Source organism: Lucilia cuprina, chromosome 5 (assembly GCF_022045245.1).
Source record: "Lucilia cuprina isolate Lc7/37 chromosome 5, ASM2204524v1, whole genome shotgun sequence".
Classification (NCBI taxonomy): domain Eukaryota; kingdom Metazoa; phylum Arthropoda; class Insecta; order Diptera; family Calliphoridae; genus Lucilia; species Lucilia cuprina.
In genome coordinates, this window is record NC_060953.1 from 28,139,664 (window position 1) to 28,161,229 (window position 21,566).

The window sequence follows — 21,566 nt, forward strand, 5'->3', positions numbered from 1 at the left end:
TTGTTTGCTGAAAATAATTTAAAATTTTTTTAATGTCATCTATTAGTGACCATATCTTTTTATAATTGAATTTCGTTAAATTGTTTAAAATTCATATTTTTATTTTTAGTTGTTAATTAATACTAAATTTCCTTGCCATTTTTTTAAATATTATTTTGTTAAATTTCTGTTGAAAATTTGGTCACCTTTTTAATTAAAAAAAATTGTTTATAATATGTAAATTCAAAATTATATCTATATAAACTTTCCATACACTATCATAATTATAAATACAAAAAGAAAAATGAAAATTTGTAGCAGATCTATTAACATCAACATTTCGAATATCTTACATTTTGATTTTGAATTATTTACTACCTTAATGTTGATATTAATAATATGTTGCACATATTAATACTAATTACATTTATTGTTTAATTTTGAATTGTAAATTATATAAATATATAGACATTTCTGAAAATTTTCTATTGGTAATAAGGTGACTTTAAGTTCATCATTTAATTATAATTTGAGAATCTTGAAAATTTATTAGCCAGTAGTTAAAATTTTGCATTTCGGGAAAACTATTTTATTTAATTATTTTTACCATGAATTGAATAAATTTTATATTAGTTTTTTTTTATGATTATCAAAATGAAATACTAATTTTTTTATTTGTGAGTTAAAGTATTAGAGTATTTTTTTTTTTTTTGAATTGGGCTGACAACATATTGGTTTCCTGTCAGCATGGAGGGTGGGTGACGGAATGGTGATGCATATTCCATCTTAACTTTACCAAGATCGTCAACATGTAACATATTTTCTTATTATTTGTATGAGTTGCTTTATAGTTATATTGCTACATAAGGTAAAATCTTTAGTATACGATTCTATTATTCTGATATGATGACAATTGAGAACATAATATGCCCTTCCCAGCGACGAGCACGGCCGATATATTAGGTAGCACTGTTCTCATGGGAATTTACCAACTCAAAGAATCGTTACAGAGATTTTATGGCGCCCAACGTGGGGCCTCAGTAGTCGTATATTTTAGGATAATTTGTGCTGTTTCACCTAGATACTGAGGGCCTTTGAATCTTCTGTGGGTGGTAACTCATATGAATATTTTCTACTTCTTTTTATTTTTTTCTTCTAATATTTTTTATATACTTAATTTGTTAAATTTGGATAAAATTGGTTGTTGTTTTTCTATGACAGTAGTTTAATCAGGGTTTGGGTTCGATTTTGAGATGTTGAATTGGTTTATATCGGCTCAATTGTCGATCGATCTTAACTTTCAATTAATTTACTTTTAATTTTGGTTTTCTTCTCTATTAAAATTTCTCTTTATCTGCTTCTGTTTGACTTTTTATTGTTTGGATCTAAAATATATTGGTTTTAATCGATTATTTTCCCGCAGTAAATAGTTTACTTCTTTATGATCTCTTATGGCTTAGTATGCTTCGGATATTAATGTTTTTTTTTTTTTTTTGTATATGTCGAAATCTTCCAGCTACATCATTATTCTTTTGTGAACATGTTGATGATTATTTTCATTTGATTTTTCATTATTCATTATTCAGAATTTTTGAATTTTTGAATTTTTATGATTTTATTAAATTGTATTTCACTTCACCAAGTAGCAATAAATCTCTATTATATTTATCAATTTGAGTGTTTGGTTATTTTACTATATTTTTTCCATAATATTGTTTCATTTATTAATTTTTTTTACCTCAATTCTAATTTTTCGTTCACATTTGTCGAATTTTATTGTTTAAATTAGTTTGGGTGATATTCCATCACAAGTTCAACGAGAAAATGTTAATGCAACAGTTCCTTTTGAAGAAGGAGCTGGTGGAGATACGGTTCATATGAATCCGTCATCTAAACCTCGAACACGACAACAAGCTCGTAGAGAGGCTGTAGAGCAAAGTAGTGTAGATAAAGGTAGCGTACGTCGTATTGTTGACGAATCATTAAGAGGATTTAGGGATGAGATCATTCATATGATATCGGACGGATTTCGAGATTTGTCAGTGGTAAATCATGGACCGACCGATCAGAATAGACAGCCTGATTTTAGAGCACAGGATAACGAACAGGGGGTAGAAAATTCACGAAATGGACATCATGAAAGATCAAATCGAGATTCCCATTATGCTGGTGGTGAATTTCACAGAAATTCCGACAGAGTTCTCAATATAATTCGTAATTGGCGAATTCGTTTCACTGGTGATACATCAGAAGTATCCGTCGATGAATTTTTTTATAGAGTTAATACTCTTACGGAGCCAAACTTACGCTGTGATTATGACCTTTTGTGTGAACATGTTCACATTCTTTTCCAGGGAAAAGCGTTAAAATGGTTTTGGCGTTTCCATCGGAACCAGGGTGAAATTGTATGGGACAATTTATGTGAGGCTCTTAAAAGACAATATAAAGATTATAACACGGACTTTGATATAAAGGACGAAATCTTTTGACGAGTATTATGACGCTATAATGATATTGTGTGATAGATTACGTATACCATTATCTGACTACGAGTTATGTGAGACCAGAGAAATTTAAGACCTGAGGTGAGACATGAGCTTCTACATCTCGATATCATTCGTGTAGCTCAACTTAGACGTGCAGTTCGCAGACATGAGAAGTTTGTGAAGGATATGTCTGTGTCCAGTGCAAATAAACGCTCGCATCAAAAGGGACATGTATCAGAGGTAGTGGACAATGATATTGTTAGTGAGAATGACATTTATGATAAACTCGTTGATGATGAATCTAAAGGTGTGCTTAGTAGTTCGTAATGGGCAATGTTGGAATTGTGACAAGATTGGTCACAGTTTTATTGATTGTCTTGACCCCAGAACTGTGTTTTGCTTCGGTTGTCTAAGAATACATATAGACCTAAGTTTCCAAATTGTATCCAAAAGCGATATGACTGATCTCATTTTAACTGCTTTGAACGCCCAGGATATGACACCAATTTTACATGATTTTACAAATCTACCAGCTTTGACAAACTCACCTGAAATGACAAATTCACCTGTTGTGACAAAAATTCACCCTCTCCAACAACCTTATTATGTACGGTTAGAAGAGTATAACTGCGCCAGGGATAGGATTTTCAACAATATTAACGTAGTTAGTAAACCCAACGGATCTTCAAGGAGGATTCGGGAATACTATAATTAAAGGAAACAGTGTATTTTATCATCACTGGTTAACAAAACTAATGACAACAGACCATATATATTGTTGAAAATAAAGGGTAAAGACCACTTTGCACTACTGGACAGTGGGGCGAATGTGAATGTTATTGGTGGACATTTATGTTCGGAAATTGTGAATGCCAAGGATTATTTGCATGGTGTAGGTAATGTTAAAACCGCGGATGGACAGAAACAGCGGGTTTTGGGAACTGCAATATTGGACATAGAATATAATGGTCAGGAAAAATCTATAGAATTTCTTCGATTACACAGAATATAATTTGTGGTATGAGTTTTTGGGAGAGTTTTGGTATACAAATTGTACCAGTTAACACTGTTAGTGGGATAGTTTCTGAGATAGATTCCGACAAAATACCTATGACTCCAATACAGAAACAAAGGCTGCAAAGAATAATTGACTCCTTTCCGACCTCTGAACTTGATGGGTTAGGATGTACTTCATTGATTGAACATAGAATAGACACAGGTGAAGCAACTCCGATCAAACAAAGATATTACCGATATCTCCTGCTAGGGAGAAACTTTTGTGTGGGGAAATAGATCGGATGTTGAAATTATGTGTCATTAAAGAATGTCCTTCATCTCCATGGTCATCTCCTGGGGTTTTAATAGTTAAACCAGGCAAAGTTAGATTCTGTTTGGACAGCCGTAAATTAAACTCCGTGACGACAAAAGACTTATTTCGAGGCTTCCTCCAATTTATTATATCTCCAAAGTAGATCTTAAAGATGCATTTTGGCAGACTAAATTGGACGAAACTTCCAGACCTGATACAGCGTTTACAATCCCTAATCGGCCATTGTACCAGTTTACAAGAATGCCGTTTAGATTGTGCAATGCACCACAAACGATGTGCAGACTAATGGACCAAGTCATTCCGTACAATTTAAAAACAAATGCTTTTGTTTACCTAGACGACCTTTTAATTATTTCGAAAGACTTCGACGAACACATCCAACACTTACAGGAGGTGGCTACACAGTTAAGGAGAGCCAATTTGACCATCAAGAGTAGCTTCAGTATTAGGAATGTACAATATCTTGGGTATATTGTAGGGGAAGGTTCCGTAAAAGTTGACCCGCGAAAGGTCAAGGCCATTTCCGAATTTCCAACTCCCAAATCGGTGCGTCAACTTCGCCAGTTTCTCGGCATGGCCGGCTGGTATCGCCGTTTTATTGACTACTACGCCAATGTTTCCTTTCCGATGACTGAACTTTTATCCAAACGTAACACTTTCGTGTGGACGGAAGAAGCCCAAAAGTCTTTTGACACTATCAATAACAAATTGACATCAGCACCGGTGTTAGTACTCGCTGACTTTGAGAAGCCTTGTATCCTCTAATGCGACGCAAGTACTTTTGGTATCGGCGCCGTGTTGGCACAACTTGATAATAACGGTAACGAGAGGCCGATTGCGTTCATGTCGCAAAAATTGAATAAGGCCCAACGAAACTATTCGATTACCAATTTGGAATGTTTGGCGGTCATCCTTGCAATTAAAAAAATTAGGGCCTACATAAAAGGTCACGAATTTAAGGTCATTACTGACCACGCAAGCCTTAAGTGGCTCATGAGGCAAAAGAATTTGTCAGGACGGTTGGTCAGATGGTCTCTCAAATTGCAAGGATTCGACTTTGTGATAGAACACCGAAAAGGAAGGGACAACGTTGTACCGAACACATTATCGAGGGCTTTCAAAAATGAAACAAACCTAGATGAGTTAGAATTGGAGACGCTTCCATCCATTGACCTAGAATCTAAGGCTTTCGAAAGTGACGAGTATGCACGTTTGAGGAATGAATTTGCTAATTCCCAATCACCTGACTACCTCGTAATCGGTAAATTTATCTACGAACGAACTAACTTTTCATCGGGTGATACCGATGAGTCTGAATCGTGGAAACTTTTCGTTCCTGAAGAACTTCGAAATGACATCCTTTATGCGTCATATAATACCCCTAACATGGCCCATGGTGGCATAGCGAAGACTGTTAATCGTGTTCGGCAATATTTTTATTGGCCTCGTTTGGTAATTGATGTGAAGAATTATGTGATGAATTGTGAGTCATGCAGGACATCCAAAGCTCCGACCTCATCTCTTAAACCACCTATGGGTGAAATGGTCCACACAGAAAGACCATTCCATCGTCTTTATATGGACCTTATTGGGCCTTTTCCGTGTAGCAGGAATGGCAATATGGACATTTTGATTATTTTGGACCATTTCAGCAAATTTACTTTTTTGAGACCGTTAAGGAAATTTACGACTAAACCTATAGTGGATTTTCTAAAGAATGAAATTTTCCACTGCTATGGTGTTCCCGAATTTATAATAACTGATATTGGGATTCAGTTTAGGTCCAGGGAATTTGAATCTTTACTTGACAAATTTAGCATTAAGCATCAGTTTACTGCGGTCCACAGTCCACAATCTAACGCAAGTGAGCGAGTTAATCGATCCATAAACGAAGCACTTAGATCGTTTGTTAGTAACGATCAACGGAATTGGGACGAGTACTTGCCAAGTATAAATTGTGCAATTCGCAGCAGTGTACACCAGACGACAGGACGCACTCCTTACGAACTAGTTTTTGTACAGACGAAGGTAACGCATGGACAGGACTATGAAATTTTACGAAATTTAAAACTTTTGGCAGAAACGGACACACAAATTGAAAGGCAGGACAATTTAAGATTATTACGGGACTCAATACGGAAAAAAATTAAGGAGGCCTATGATCGAAACGTGAAATCATACAACTTAAGATCACGTAGGCGAGAGTTTAATGTTGGTCAGGTGGTTATACGGCGAAATTTTGTACAGAGCTCCTCGGCGGATAACTTTAATGCTAAACTTGCACCGGTCGGAATAAAGGCTACAGTTAAAAGACGAATAGGAAATGTAAATTATGAGCTTGAGGACGTTAAAGGGGGCTACACAAGTATATACCATTTGAAGGATATTTGGACCTAATTTTCAGATTAAATCCTGTACTATGGTTTACATTTAATGTGCTTTGTGATAGCGACTTCCAAATTCCTGTATTTATATTTTACTTACTTTTTGATTCGTATGTTTTTGTATAAAATTCTACTTTCTGAAATTTTTTTTATTATTGATTGAGTTAGCGTTGATTTTTATGATAGTTTTTTTTGATTTGTAAAGAAAGAATATTTTGTTGAAGGGATAAGACACAATTTTGTTGAAGAAAAAATTTGAAATTTTAATTGGTGAACCAAGATCGTCAACATGTAACATATTTTCTTATTATTTGTATGAGTTGCTTTATAGTTATAGAGCTACCTAAGGTAAAATCTTTAGTATACGATTCTATTATTCTGATATGATGACAACTGAGAACATAATATACCCCTCCCACCGACGAGCACGGCCGATATATTAGGTAGCACTGTTCTCATTGGAATTTACCAACTCAAAGAATCGTTACAAGAGTTGGCCTTCTATGGTAATTTTCTATGACTTCAGCCATACAACTCAGGTGCTCTATTTGAGAGAATTTTAATGTACTTTCGGGCTTAAGCGAGGACAATGTTACGAAATTGTATTTTGCATTTCAACTAAACTGTTTTTAAAGGCTAGTTTCCATATTCATTATGATTATTACCCATCAATACCAAGGTAACCATTGTTTTGTCGTTAGCATAAAACCAAATAGTTTAATCCTGTTTTAAATCAAATTAATTATTTTTATCAATTTAAGAATTTTTACAAAAACATTGAATATTTCCGTAGAAGATCGATTCTGTCGAAAAAAAACTTGCTTAATGATAAAAAAATTAAATAAAAGCTGTAGAAAAATGCTACAGCTTAACAAAAAAATTACTCTTAAAAAGCGTCGCGTGTAACTTGAAGCGTAGAACGCTACTCTTATTTTTATATCAGCGATTATCGTTAAAGTAATTTTCTGGATTCAGGCTTACATATATGGGCAAGTAGAGTAAGTTACAGACTCTTTCCGCAAGCAATTCGGTAGGAAAATTTAAAGTTCCTTTTTAGCAAGAAATGATCGTTACAGTAATTTTCTGAGGGGACCTTATAGGGGGTTAGGGTCAATTATGGACATATCTTCATAAAATTTTGTCATATGTAACTTATTCTTGTTGAATTTCTTCGCTATACTCGTACTTTTAAAACAGATTTTCCCGAGTGGACCGATATAGCTTTTCCGTGTGGAACCTAACGTGAGTATAACAGACAGACGGACGGACGGGCATGACTAGATCGTCTTAGAATTTAATAATTTAATTTATATATACTTTTGTGGGTATACGACCAATATTTAGAAGTGTTACAAACGGAATGACAAAAACAATATACCTCCAATTTGTTTGATGGTGGGTATAAAAATTAGTTTTTGGTTTGTGAAAATTAAAAACATTTTGATAAAGAAAATGTGTTAAAATAATTATAAAAAAATAAATGTATGTTTGTATTATAAAATTTTTGTCCGAATCGTTGTGCAAATTTTGGACATAAACTATTGAATATTTGTTGTTATAGTGTTGTGTTGAATTCATGTAAGTTTGAATAGAGAAAATTCTCTTTTCGTGGTAAAGTTCAAGTGTACTATCTATTACCAAAAAAAAAACAAAAAAAACTACAATTTTGTAAAACTTTTTGGCTTTTGTGTCCATTTCTGTTATAAATACAACATACATATGCACGTGTTTTGACATTTAAAAAACTACTATACTACTAACACACTTCAAATAAAAAATATTTTGAAAATGATTCGGATTTTCAAAAAATCACTCCGAAAAATTCATTTGATACTATATTTTTAATATTTATTTATTTTTATACATTTTGAGCCCACAATTTCTTTTATTGTAGTTTTTTTTAATAAATACATAAAATGTCTATTGCAACAGTGTTTGACTTGGTGGGCAATGGATTACATCTATCAAAGGTGGGGGCGGATTACATCCGCCAATGTATGTTTATTTCTTTTCAGATAAAACGATCGATTCAGCCCAACAGAGTAACAGAGCAGTGACATAGAGAGAGGGATTAAACCAGAGAGAAGAAGGATTCAGCCAAAGAGAATTCAGCCAGAGAGAACGAGAAGGATATTCAGCCAGAGAGAAGAGATCGATTCAGCAAGAGAGGAGTTCAACAAGAGAGAAGAAATATATTCAGCAAGAGGGAACAAGAAGATATCAAGCCAGAGAGAGAACAGTCAGATGGGGAGAATAAGGAGTAAAAACTGTTAACGGTTCAAACCAATGAGAGGAGCATCACTACAAAACTACTGAAGTTGTAGTTACAGAGGACTATAAAAGAGGATGTAAACGAACAATCACTCTCTTTTGCGGTGTAACGAGTGAACAGCTAAGGCGTGTGTGTCGGTAAGAAAATTACAGTGGCAGTGCTAGGTTAGCAAGAAACACAGTAAGGCTAAGATTAGGTAGCTGGTTTACAATCAGTGAACAATCAAAACCTTTATCGGATTTACATCTGCTAGAGGAAGAATTAGGACAGAGGTGATAGATACTTTCCCTGGAAGTTTACACTCGGGAAAATTAGGGTCAAGAAAGAACTCTAGAATTACATTCTAGAAGAAACCCGTAGGCAAGCACTGACTCAGGGCAAAAGCGATAGAAACTCTTCCTGGAAGTTTACACTCGGAAGAATTAGGAACAAGAGAAGATCTCTAGAATTTACATTCTAGATATTCACAAAGGTAGGAGTTAGAGGGCAGGATTGGAGGGACACCGACACGCGTCAAACGTTCACAAACCCGGCCAGCGAGACAAGTTCATGTTAAGGGATATAAGCATTGAAAATACTTGTAAAAGAAACAAAAAGCAAATCTATAAGAATAAAGGGTATATAAAGAAGTCTAAAAAAAGAAACCACAACAAAAGAAAACGTTTATTAAAATTTTATGTAAAGGAATCCTGGACTAGACTGAGCACTACCCCAGCTTCAAACCCGAAATAACCGGAGGTTCCTTACATTACACTTGATTTTATATTATTATACAGCTTAGACATTAGAATGTTAATTATAGTATGTTCTTTTACAAAAAATTTTTACTAGTTTTACCATTTGTACTATTTTTTTAAGTTCTTTGAAAAAAAGTCCTAAATTTTGTCGGAGCCACTTTAGCGACAATATAATTATTTATGAAAAAACTAGGCGGACTAATAGTAGGGTCGTGACACCTCCCATATCATCCCATAACATCCATGTTAACATTTTGGGTAATAAATTGACGGACTACCAAATAAAAAATTCGTTTATCAAGAAAACTAATAAAACAATTATTCAAATTTTGCACGAAGAAATTGAATATTTATCTGAATAGTTAGTAGAAAATACAAATATTCATATTTGAGAAACTATTAGAGCTGGAATTTTCAATTTTTACATGAAGGCCATTGACGTAAATGTGATCATTTAGAGAATAACGGGTGGACTGGAAACTATTAGATTATTAAACATTTCATAGATAACATTAAAATCCTAATTAACGTTCGCCAAAATATGAGAACTTGCAATAATTTCCGTGGCATCTATCATATGTAACAAATTGTATATGTATCTGAAAACTATTGTAGTTAGAATTTTCAAAATCGTCAAGTAGGTTTTTTATTTATATTTCTACCCTAAATCACACTGGGTAATACACATACACGAAATCTTATGAGATTTCGAGTCAAATCTAGTTGATTTTAACAAGATTTCCAATATAAAACAAAATCTACTTCGTCTGTTTTTTCCTAAATAATACTAAAACATACGAGGCTGCACAAGAAAAATAAAAATAAAAAGAAAAATTTAAATGTCAACAAAATTTTAATAAATTGAAAAACATGAATGAAAAGTTTATTTAAAATAAGAGGTAATGTTATATTTATATATAAAGATTTTTTTATTAACAATAAAATTGTAATAAATATCCGATTTCTCCTTTTTATCTTTCATTAAATACAATTTCAAGAAATATTAGCAAAAATGAAATCTTCCTAAATGTCATAAATAGTAAGTATAAACGGTTTAGATTTATAAAGAGAATTTAAATAAAATATAGTAGATTTCGTGCATGTGTAAATGGAATATAAGCTACTTTTTAATATATTGTAATTATAAAATACATACAGAATACGTATGAAAATAAAAAGTTTTTAAAGTGTTTTAAATTTAGACTTAATAATTGTTTTATAATACTAGCATTTTGACAAGTATTAATACTCAGTATTGTAAATTACAAAATTAAAAATTACAAAACCACTGCCTTACTTTATTGTATTTTGGAAACTTTTTTAAGTAAGTAAGCATTGTATTGCTTCTACCCAATTTTATCGCTAACATTTGTGATAATTTTTTGCTTGCGATAAGTTAAAAATCGCCAAAAGTAATTTACTATACCCTACACCACTATAGTGGGGAGAGTGTTATACGTTTGTACTGATGTTTGTAACACGCACAAATATTGGTCCTATATCCACCTTAAACCTTGTGTGCAAGGGACAGTCCGCAATTTTCAATATAATTTGATGATATTTGGACCAAGCCTGTTTTTTGGCACAGCCTATTGAAAATGGTTCAAATCGGTCCATTATTTCACCTAGCCCCATACAACCGTACCTTCCGGTTTGTAACATTTTTATGCCATAATTACGTCAAATATACTATTAACTCTCTAAAAATTTTCATAATAAAAAATCAAAAATTTCTTAAACGTCTAAAATCGACTTGTAACCATTTGTATCGCAATGAAACTCAACAAAACTGTTATTTAAAAATATATCCTTTTACCAAATTTAATGAGAATTGGCCCATGCTTGACCTATACTCCTATATAAAGCCTCATTTAGAAAACACTAGAGTTCGCCCCGCGGCCGAAATTCGACCGGAACCATTGAAGAAAAGATTACGTACATATGCTACAAAGCCATATTTTCGTAGTTGAAATGTCTGTCAAAAATTACTTCAATTGCTATTATCAATGAGTATAACTTGCTTTGATCAACCTATTCTTTAACAAAATGTGATACATTTTAGTTTAATCCTGAAAGAAGTATGAAATCTAAGTTTTATTATCCTCTACAAAAATGTTCATTAAAATCTATTCAAAACTTACAAAATGATATTTTCATTCCTGACAGTAAAATTAGTAAACTATTTTCTTAAATACTGTTTGAGTTCTTCATTATTGGATTTTTGCTCATTCTCATTCAAGTTTTTTTTTTAACACCTCCCAGTTTTAAATTAAGACCTATGTTTAACAATCTGCCAATTCCTCCAGCAATCACCCATACCCCTTCATGAACAGTTTGTCGTAAACAATCTCTCTTTCCAGCACTAATCCTTTGTAGCCTACAGAAGTAATGATTTTACCATAGGTTATTCATCTATTTTATTTGATTCCAAATTCATTACTTCTGAAGTCATTAAATTTTGTTAATATTGCTATAAGAACTTTAACAGGATTTCCTCCCGATCGAAAGTGGAATTATGTCTGTTTTAAATGAAGTAAAACGTCTTTAATTTTTAAAATCGTATGTTTTAAATAATTGTGTTTTTTAATTTAATAAATATTTTTTATTAAATTAATAAAACTTTAGATTTGAATGATATTTTGGAACTGGTATATATTATTTTTATAAGAAATAAATAAGTTTAGTTTTGCTGTCTTTAGTATAAAAAGTCCATCCTTCAGGTTTATGTTGTATAAAATCTCCCATATAACACTCGACAAAGATAATAATTTTAATGTATTTTAATCGAATTTAATAGTAGATATTTCATGATACTATAGGCCTTTAAGCAGAGAGCTTTAAGAGTAAATACTAAACCAAATGGGCAGCCATTAACCCAGAAAACATGATTTGTATTTTACCAGTTTCATCATTTTTCTATTTTTATAAAACATATGTACATATAACCATACAAATTACAGTTTTCACTTAAAACTAATATTTCTTAAACCGCCAATGATACTATAGGCCTTTAAGCAGAGAGCTTTAAGAGTAAATACTAAACCAAATGGGCAGCCATTAACCCAGAAAACATGATTTGTATTTTACCAGTTTCATCATTTTTCTATTTTTATAAAACATATGTACATATAACCATACAAATTACAGTTTTCACTTAACACTAATATTTCTTAAACCGCCTTTTTCCTAATTGGTTAGAATAACACAAAAGAGTCTTCCCTTCAAATCCTCACAGTGCTAAACATGCATATTAGCGATATACTGATTCATTTATTACGTTGAATTATGTACTGACATGACCAACTAAACTTTCCTACTTATGTTTTAACAGACTTTGTTTTTGTCCATCATTAGGTTAGGTTAGGGTTAGGTTGATAGGAGGATGTATACTACATCAAATCCAAAGAAATACACCTAGTCCACTATCGGGCCTGTTGTGCGCTTCAATTCATGAAAAAAAATTGTTCACTGAATGTATTATTTTTCCATGTTTAGAAACTCAGTTTCTTGGACGTAATTAATTCTTACAATCACTGTTGTTAAGAATGTTATTTCCGGAATAACATCACTTCCAAGATACTTGGATCTAACATCGACGAATGCCTGACAGTGGCAAAGAAAGTGCTCCAGAGTTTCACTGTCCTCTCCACATGCTCTACATTCGTCTAAATTCGCACGTCCAATTTTGTATAGATGTGCACGTAATCCTGTGTGTCCACTTAGAATACGTACAATCCAATACGGTCTTAGATTTAATTCTATCACCTGATATCGCCCTAATTGCCTTCTGGCTGTCGGTAAATATATCCATCATTAAAATCCTTAAAAACTAACATTAGGGATTTTCCCTAATGTTTTCCCAGGTCAAACACCAACATCCTTTTGTATCACACATCATAATACATCATTATTACATTCACAATTTAGCAAAAACAATAAAATCTTATTTTCAAAATATTAAAAATCGTATTAGAAACAACAAAAATATCACTGCCAAATATAAAAATAAAACATCAACAGAGAAGTAACCTTTTTTGCACTCTCCTCTCTTTTTTCTAAAATGCAGTGTTGTTGTTTTGCATTCTTATTTTGTTTTCTACCCCTCCCACCGAACAGATGTCTGTTTCCCATATTGGGCAGTCTCTTAGAAACGATCTGTTGATTTGCTTCTCCTGTCACTGAGACATGGCAATCAACCTTGTCTTGTCTACGGGTGACAACAAGGTCTCCCAAGTGTCCTGTGCCCCTGCTGCACCTCCCCTAGAGGGAGGCTAGGCTAAAGGGCTCCAATCCTGCAGCTGAAGCAGAAGTGGTTAGACCTGCTGCCGAGGCGCCTAAACGGCAGCGATCTGAGGAGAAGATCCTTTCTTCTATGCCGAACGACCAGCCGACTAAACGTCAAAAACAGCGCAAACCATCGTCATCAATAGGCCTTTCAGTGAAGTGGCTAGAAAGGGCTATTGTTGACCAAAGTAACAGCGACGGAGCCATCTCCCAGGAAGATGCTAGGCGTGTACTGGAAGATCCTAAAGGAGAATCCAGGACCCGCCCCCAAAACGATGATGCTGGTTCCAGGATCACAGTAAGCTGCTAGCTTGTTCATATGAGCGCTCTGCGCTACTGCTCAAGCTAGCTATTCAGTCCCTTGGGGAAGTGTGCCCAGGTGCAAGGTTGGACGTGATTCCATTAAGCGAAATTCCTCGCAGTCCGAGATCAATTGCCACCATCCCAACTGAGCCACATGACCCGGCGGAAATTCTGGCGCTTCTCCTAAGCGGAAATCCTTATTTACCTACCCATGATTGGAAAGTGGTGAGGGTTTCCGCCCCGATGGGAAATGTCAGAAAGGCGACTGTTGTCCTTAATGAGGAAATATTGGCGCCATTGCGTAAATGTGGAGGTAAAGTTTACTATGGTTTTGATAATATCTCCCTACGCATTTATCGCAGTGACGCCAAACGCAGCGCCGCCGCCTCTGGTTCCAAGCTGGAGGCTCCGCCCAAGGAGGCAAACGAAAAGGCCGACGATCCCGCTGGTTCTGAGTGCCAGGAAGACTCCCAGTCTACCACAGGTATAATGGGTGATTTTCTTGGCAATCTGAAGTTAGCGGAGGATGGAGACGGTTCGCAGGATTTCGATCCTGAGGACGTCGACGTCACTGTCGTGTACGATCCTGATCTTGGAGATGGTGAAGGTAACCCAGATTAACCTTCACCACTCCATGGCAGCATCAGCTGCTTTGCTCCTCCGGATGGCTGAGAGAGGGGAGAAGCTCATCTTGGTCCAAGGACCGTGGACCCACCACGGCAAAATCCTTGGACTATCTCTCAGTGGTTACAAACTTCTGTATTCAAATCCTGCAGATAATATTAAAAATGTTAGAGCCTGTATTCTGGCCAAAAACCACTTAGATATCTTCATCCTATCTTACTACAGCGATGACGATACGGTAGCGGCGGCACTTCAGATCGGAAACTCCACCATCTGGCTACTTAGCTGCTATATGGCGCATGACCATGGTGACCAACCGCCAAACGATGTGTACTGTGGCCACAAATGGATCCTCACAGGTCTAAATATTTTCTTGGTCTCCAAAGACCGCAGTTGAGTAGGCTGATATCGATAATCACTGGCCACTGTAAATTTGGGAACCATGCTAGACGCATTGGTCTCCCGTTCAACGATTACTGTAGAAGTTGTCAAAACGAGGATGAAGAAGAGACAATTACTCATCTTCTCTGCGATTGTCCTGCTTTGGCGGAGGCCAGTTTTCGGACGCTTGGATCGACCTATTTTGGTGATCTATCCGATCTATCTATTGTCAAACGCTCAATTGGAACGACTTCTAGAGTTCATTGTTTTGTCAAAATGGGTTTGAGTCCTATTACTCACACTAAAACCAGTGAAAAATATATCAAATTTGTTTAAAATATTTTTGAAATATAAATTGACTGTTTCCCAAAATTGATTTTAATCTCAACAATTTGAATTAAAAAGTCATTGATTTAAGAAGTAATTCCAGAACTGATCATTTGAAATTTTTGGATGTGAATATTTTAGAAATTGAGTTTAAAATTATAATGATATTTCGAATCAAAAAACACAAAATTCAATTCCTTGTACAGAATATGTCTGTTCAATAACTTTTTAATAATTTTAACATAAATATTTGAAATTTGCTTTGAAATAGTAGATTTTTGGGATAATTTAAATAGCTCTAAAAAATGTTTAGAATTTTAAATTACTATAAAAAATATATACAAATTATTTCTTTTGAATATTACACGAATCGATAATTCTACAAATAACCGATTAAAACTTCTTTTTATATTACACATATTTTGTAAACATATTTTTACAGAAAAAACTATTAAAAAAGTGCCAAAAAATATTTGAAAATGCTAGAAAATTTGCTAGGTGGTATATTACATTTTTGGGTGCTAAATGAGTTTAAAAAGTGCTAAATTTTTAAACTCATTTAGCATCAAATTACTCCGACGGAGTAATTTTCAACATTTGGGTAAATACCTTATATGGGTTTTGTATGTTAAGCGTTCCGGAACAGACTTTTTTTAGTTAATCTCTTTATCTACGTAGTATATATATATATATATATATATATATATATATATATATATATATATATATATATATACTATGTATATTTATATATATATATATATATATATATTTATATATTTTATTATATTATATATATATATATATATATATATATATATATATATATAATATATATATATATATATATATATATATATATATATATATATATATATATTATTATTATATATATATATATATATATATATATATATATATTATATATATATATATATATATATATATATTATATATATATATATATATATATTGTTTAATTAATAATTTTAATATAAAATATGAAACAATATGAATACGAATAAAACCACCTTACATAAATTCGCCTGCTATACTTTCCTGCTTGCTTTTTATATAAAAGGTGAAATGAATTCGATCGGTTTTCTTGAATTCGCCGGTGACATTATCTTATAATTAAAATACAGTAGCGAGCACAAAAAAAGCACAGCGTCACGATATGATCCTTGATTTCGCCTGTTTCGAAATAACGGTAATGAATCCATCTCTTCTTTTTGCTGTTTATTCTCCTAACTCAGAGCTTCCAAACAAGCAAAGTTTTGTTTCAATTTCTATTACGCAAAGTGAAATATTTTATATTTGCTGAAAAAAGTGAACTTTTTCCGCGAGCACAAAAAATGCAACGCAATGAAATAACAGTCAATCTATGATTTTTATTGCGCTTTGAATGATTTTTTTTTTTTTGAAGAAATTATACAATACGATCATTATTGTAGTACCAGTTATTATCTAATAAAAAAAAACTATTAAGCCTGTTTTGAGCTTTAATCATTTCTATAAGACGAAATTCTGTGGGGGTATGGTCAATATTGATATTATTAGATCAGTTATGAGCGTTAGAGTAATTTTCTGACGTAGATCTTATGTAAGGAGAAAGGTCAATTATGTTCCGATCTATTATTGTATATTAAGTGACATAAAAGCGATAGGGTTATTTTCTAATGAGGATCTAATATGAGGGGTAGGATCAAATATGAGCCGATCGTCACAAAATTTGGTAAAGCGATTTTTGTTCCTGTTTGTATAATTAAGCCAGTTATGAGTGTTAAAATCAAAGTTGAAAATGTATTTTTGTTCTTATACAACTTGTCGTTTTACTGCTACTGTTAAGTCAATTATGATCATTAGAGTAATTTTCCGAAAGGGACTTTTTATTGAGGTTGGTCAATTATTGTTCGATGTAAGCGATACATCACAGTATAATTTCTGTTTGCATTAAAAACTTGTCGAATGCTGCCTAATTGATTTAAATAACTATGACACTTTATACTGTATTGTGGCAAATGCCTTTTAAATGATACCACTGTCGTTCTACTCTAATAAACTTTTATCTTTATATAACAAGTGCTAAGAAACGCATTCGAATGAGCCATAAGAATTCAAAAAGGATTTGTAGTCAAAAGTCTTTAAGAAAGATTCCTTGCAGAATTGTCTTGTAAATAATGAAAAAAAAATTGAAGTGAATTAATAAAGTATCTGTAATGTTTCAATAAATAAACATTTTGAGGCTCTTTTAAAACCCATGTTTTTTAAACTGTAAATTTTGGCTCTTCCGACTCAAAAGTTTTCCGACCCCTGTTATAGAGTATAAGAATCCATGCTTGAAATTGGTTCGTTCTTTTGAGTGAAAAATTTGGTGTAAATCGATATGAATCACGATTTCACTTGAAAAAAAGCATGGAAGGGCATAGATAGTGGTTGTCTATGGAAAAATTCCACTTTTAAAGACCATCAGGTGATTAAATTGTTTAAAATCGGCTCACGAAAGAAGATAGTGAACGTTGCTAGTTTCACAAAGTAGCATGGGTGACTTTATTGGAGTTCACATTGCTCGCGGAAGTTTTAATAAAGTGTAATTTGCTTGGAATACGTTTAACTAAAGAATCACTCATCATTAGAGTCATGAAAAACAAGCCCCGTTATTTTGCGAAACGTATCAGCATTGGTTAAGTGAACAGCGGGTTAAGGTCTTATGTGACGACGTGAGCAAATAAAATTTATTTGGCTCCGATACCATAAATTTCTTACTAGATGGCTTAGACAATGACAATATATTCATCTAATAGTCAAATATGTCGAAAATCCATTTTGGAGTGATGCAAGAAGCGAGATTTTCGCAATGAAATCACTGATTATATGTCAAGCATTTACAGTACCACCTGACCAATGCTGAACAAATTTCTCAAACTCAACGCGGTACCTTTTATTGACTCTACTAATCTGGGATTCTTTTGTGAATCATTTTCTAAGCAAATTTGAACTCCAACAGAGTCATCTATCATTTTCGCAAGTAGCAACGTCCACTGACATCTTTCGTGAGGCGATTTTGAACAATTTAATCATGTGACGGTCTTTAAAATAGTATTTTTCCATAGATGACCACTATCTGTTATCTTTCCACGCTTTTTCTCAGGTAAAATCGTAATACAGATCTATTTACGCTCAATTTTTTTTACTCAAAAAGCGAATCAATTTCAAGCATGAATTTTTATCCCATAGAGCTAATAATAGTTCTTTTTTGATATGATAATAATTACTACTATTATAATATTCGTATTGTATAATTTCTTCAAGAAACTTTCATTAAAAGCGCAATAAAAATCATAAATTTACTGTTATTTCATTTTTCTGCTCGCGAAGAAAGTTCACTTTTTTTAGCAAATATAAAATATTTCCCTTTGCGTAATAGAAATTGAAATAAAATGTCACTTAAAATCTCTAAGTTAAGAAAATAAACAGCAAAAAGAAGATATGAATCGATTACCGTTATTCCAAATTAGACAAAATCAAAGATCACATGACCCTGCGTTTAAATTTTTATGCTCGCTACTGTATCATGTAAAGCCTTGATTACAAACTTACCTTTTAGCGGCGAATACACATGGATGAAAATTAAATTTATGAACTGCTTCTATAATGTACTTTTCCTTTAAAAATACTGATGTACATTGAAATAAAGCGAATTTTTTAACAAAATTGTGTTTGTTTAAAAATTCTTTTATTGCTTCCAAAGACGAAGAATGATCTTGAGCAAATACATGAAGTCGTCTGTACACCAGTGCACCATCTACAATTAAAAACGTTAGATATATAATACATTAGTATTGCAGTTTTACTTCTTATGATTATTTAATACATGGCGAAACTAATAAGATGAAGTTATTTTAACAGATTTGTTTGTTTGTCCACGGAAATTTAGCCCGAAGCTGTCAAACTCCATATAAAAAAATTCTCTCTCAAACCCGACGCTATCAAATTACATATATAAAAAATTTCATGAATTCGCCGCAAAATGAAATAACTTCACCTTATAGTATATTCGCCATGATTTAATATTTATATTAAAAACAATGAAAGTACAGCGAGCTTGGCCGACTTTATCATACCCTACACAAGTTATGAATATTAAATTAGGTTTATTTTTTACAATAAAGCATTTATATTGAAAATTACCTTGATACCGATTTATTTAAGCAATTTATTGACGAAAAACTTATTTTCTTAAAAAGGCTTTATATGGGGGATAAAAGCAAATGTGGACCGATCCTAATAAAATGGGTTGGATAGATTTGTATTTTTATGATATTTATATAATATATATAATATTTGTCTGTGCTAAATTTAATTGCAATGACAGTGCTAATAAATGAATTGCGGATACTAAAGTCACTTTCTGGGGCTAGGGTCAAATGAAGTCTGATCATTTCGCAAGGTCATTAAGGCTTGTATATAACAAACGTATTTCATCATATTATCTTGAAAATTGCGACCTGTATTCTGATAAAACGTTTACATGGACACACGGACGGACATCGTTAAATCGACTCAGAAGGTGATTCTGAGTCGATCGGTATAGTTTAAGGTGGGTATTTTAATGCTTTACACACATCAGCACAATACCCTTCCCACTATAGTGGTGTAGGGTATGACAAAATAGCCTACATCAGTTATAATAGTAAAATGTAACTTATTTTTTATAATGCAGCATTTATTTTGAATTAAAAGTATTCTAAAACCATTTTTTTAATTTAACAATACACAAAAGTAAGTCAAGAGTTTTTTCAGCAGAACAAGTAAAAATTAATTTCTTGATTGTAAATTGAAACAGTAGATGGAAAGAAAAATTGAAAAGCAAGTTTTTCTCAATTTTAAATTATTTTTGCAGAAAAATTACCATTAATAAAAAAAACGGTTACCCGTTTTTATACCCTTCACCAGGGTACACTAAACAGGTATATGCATCACTACAACAATACAAAAACAACATGTATTTTGTTTTTGTAATTGTATGAGCTCAATGTCAAAATAAATTAAAATATTTTTTGTTGTTTGTCTTTTAAAAAAATTCTTTATTTTATTTCAAAAAACATGCAGTGATTTTAAATGGAATTTTAAGGGATATGCATGTTTATATACTTATATTAAGGTGGATGCTATTGGTAAATGTTACAGAGGAATTGGCAGAGGACCTGACAAAAGCAAGATTTTGGAATAACCTGATTTGTGCCACGAAATTTGTATCTTTAGCTACAAAAGTTTGGCAAACGAAAGAGGGCGAAAACGGGAGCAATACTAAAGATTGTTGATATCTGAATTGGCCTGATTTGTGCCAATAAAGTTGTGTTGTGGCTACCAAAGTGTGGCTAAAGACAACAGCCTTCTCAACGTGCGCAATACGGGGGATAGTTGATATCTGGAATGACCTGATTTGTGTCATTAAAGTTCTATTCTAAACGGATGAAGTTTGGCTAAAGACAGCGGACCTCAGAAAGGGCGCAATGCGGAAGATGGTTGAAATGTATTTTTTGTGCAAACAATATTATTTTTTTACAAACTAAACATTTTAAATTTTTTTATTGTTAAAATTTTATTTTGTTTCAAATAAACAAAAACATATTTTGACAGAGAAGGTATGCAAATAAGAAAACAAAAAAATTATCAGCTGTTCGATTGCATCCCTTCACCTTCTTGAGAAGGGTGTATATATGTTTGTCATTCCGTTTGTAATTTTCACAATATAATTTTTAACTACACCTGCATAACTGGCATTTTTTCAATGAGATTGTACTGAAAAAAATGTTTGGCTATTTCCAATTCCAATGATTTAATTTCATTACAGTAACATTGTAACTTTTACAAATAAAATGCAATCAATGGACATACAAATTATAATTTCTTCACATAGTATAACATTCTAATTGACAATGTACAACAAAAGTAATAAAGAAGTACGATCTTAGTTACTTTTATGTTTATTGTTTTTGCAAATATGTGTTTGTTTTTACAAATTGTGTTTGAATTTGTAAAACAAAGCGATATCAATCTACTTTGTTGAATGCTGTCAAACTACTAAATGAATTTTTTCATTTTTACGCTCTTGTTCAGTGTACACCAAGGCGAATTCAGATAAGGTGGTGGCAGTTCTGCAACAACAACATTTCCCATGTATTTTGTTTTTGCTTTTGGTTTTGGTAAATGTCAAAAACCATATGTACGGAGAATTCATTTGATGAAAAATTTTTGTAAAATGTTTATATTATATTAAAAATAAAGATTAAGGTATTAAAATTTGTGAGGAAAATATATTCTGAATTGAATAATGTTTGTTTCCATCGAAAAATTCTATTCCGGCAGCTTAATTTGCAAAATTTAAGTAAGTGCCTTAAGTTAAGTAAAACTTAATTTTTTGTGAAAAATAAACAAAAAAAAAGTACATATTCA

The 21,566-nt window shown here is 32.7% G+C and overlaps 1 protein-coding gene across 1 annotated transcript in view; it reads right to left on the reverse strand.

Moving 5' to 3' along the window:
- The window catches only part of LOC111687698 (N-acylneuraminate cytidylyltransferase A), a gene marked incomplete at its 5' end in the record, with an annotated part of 55,085 nt that overhangs the window by 24,555 nt on the left and 8,964 nt on the right, over window positions 1–21,566 (reverse strand). The window contains one exon of the mRNA XM_046952425.1: window positions 18,708–18,912. Within this exon, the coding sequence (XP_046808381.1) occupies window positions 18,708–18,912 (205 nt within the window). The remainder of the gene's footprint in view (window positions 1–18,707; window positions 18,913–21,566) is intronic.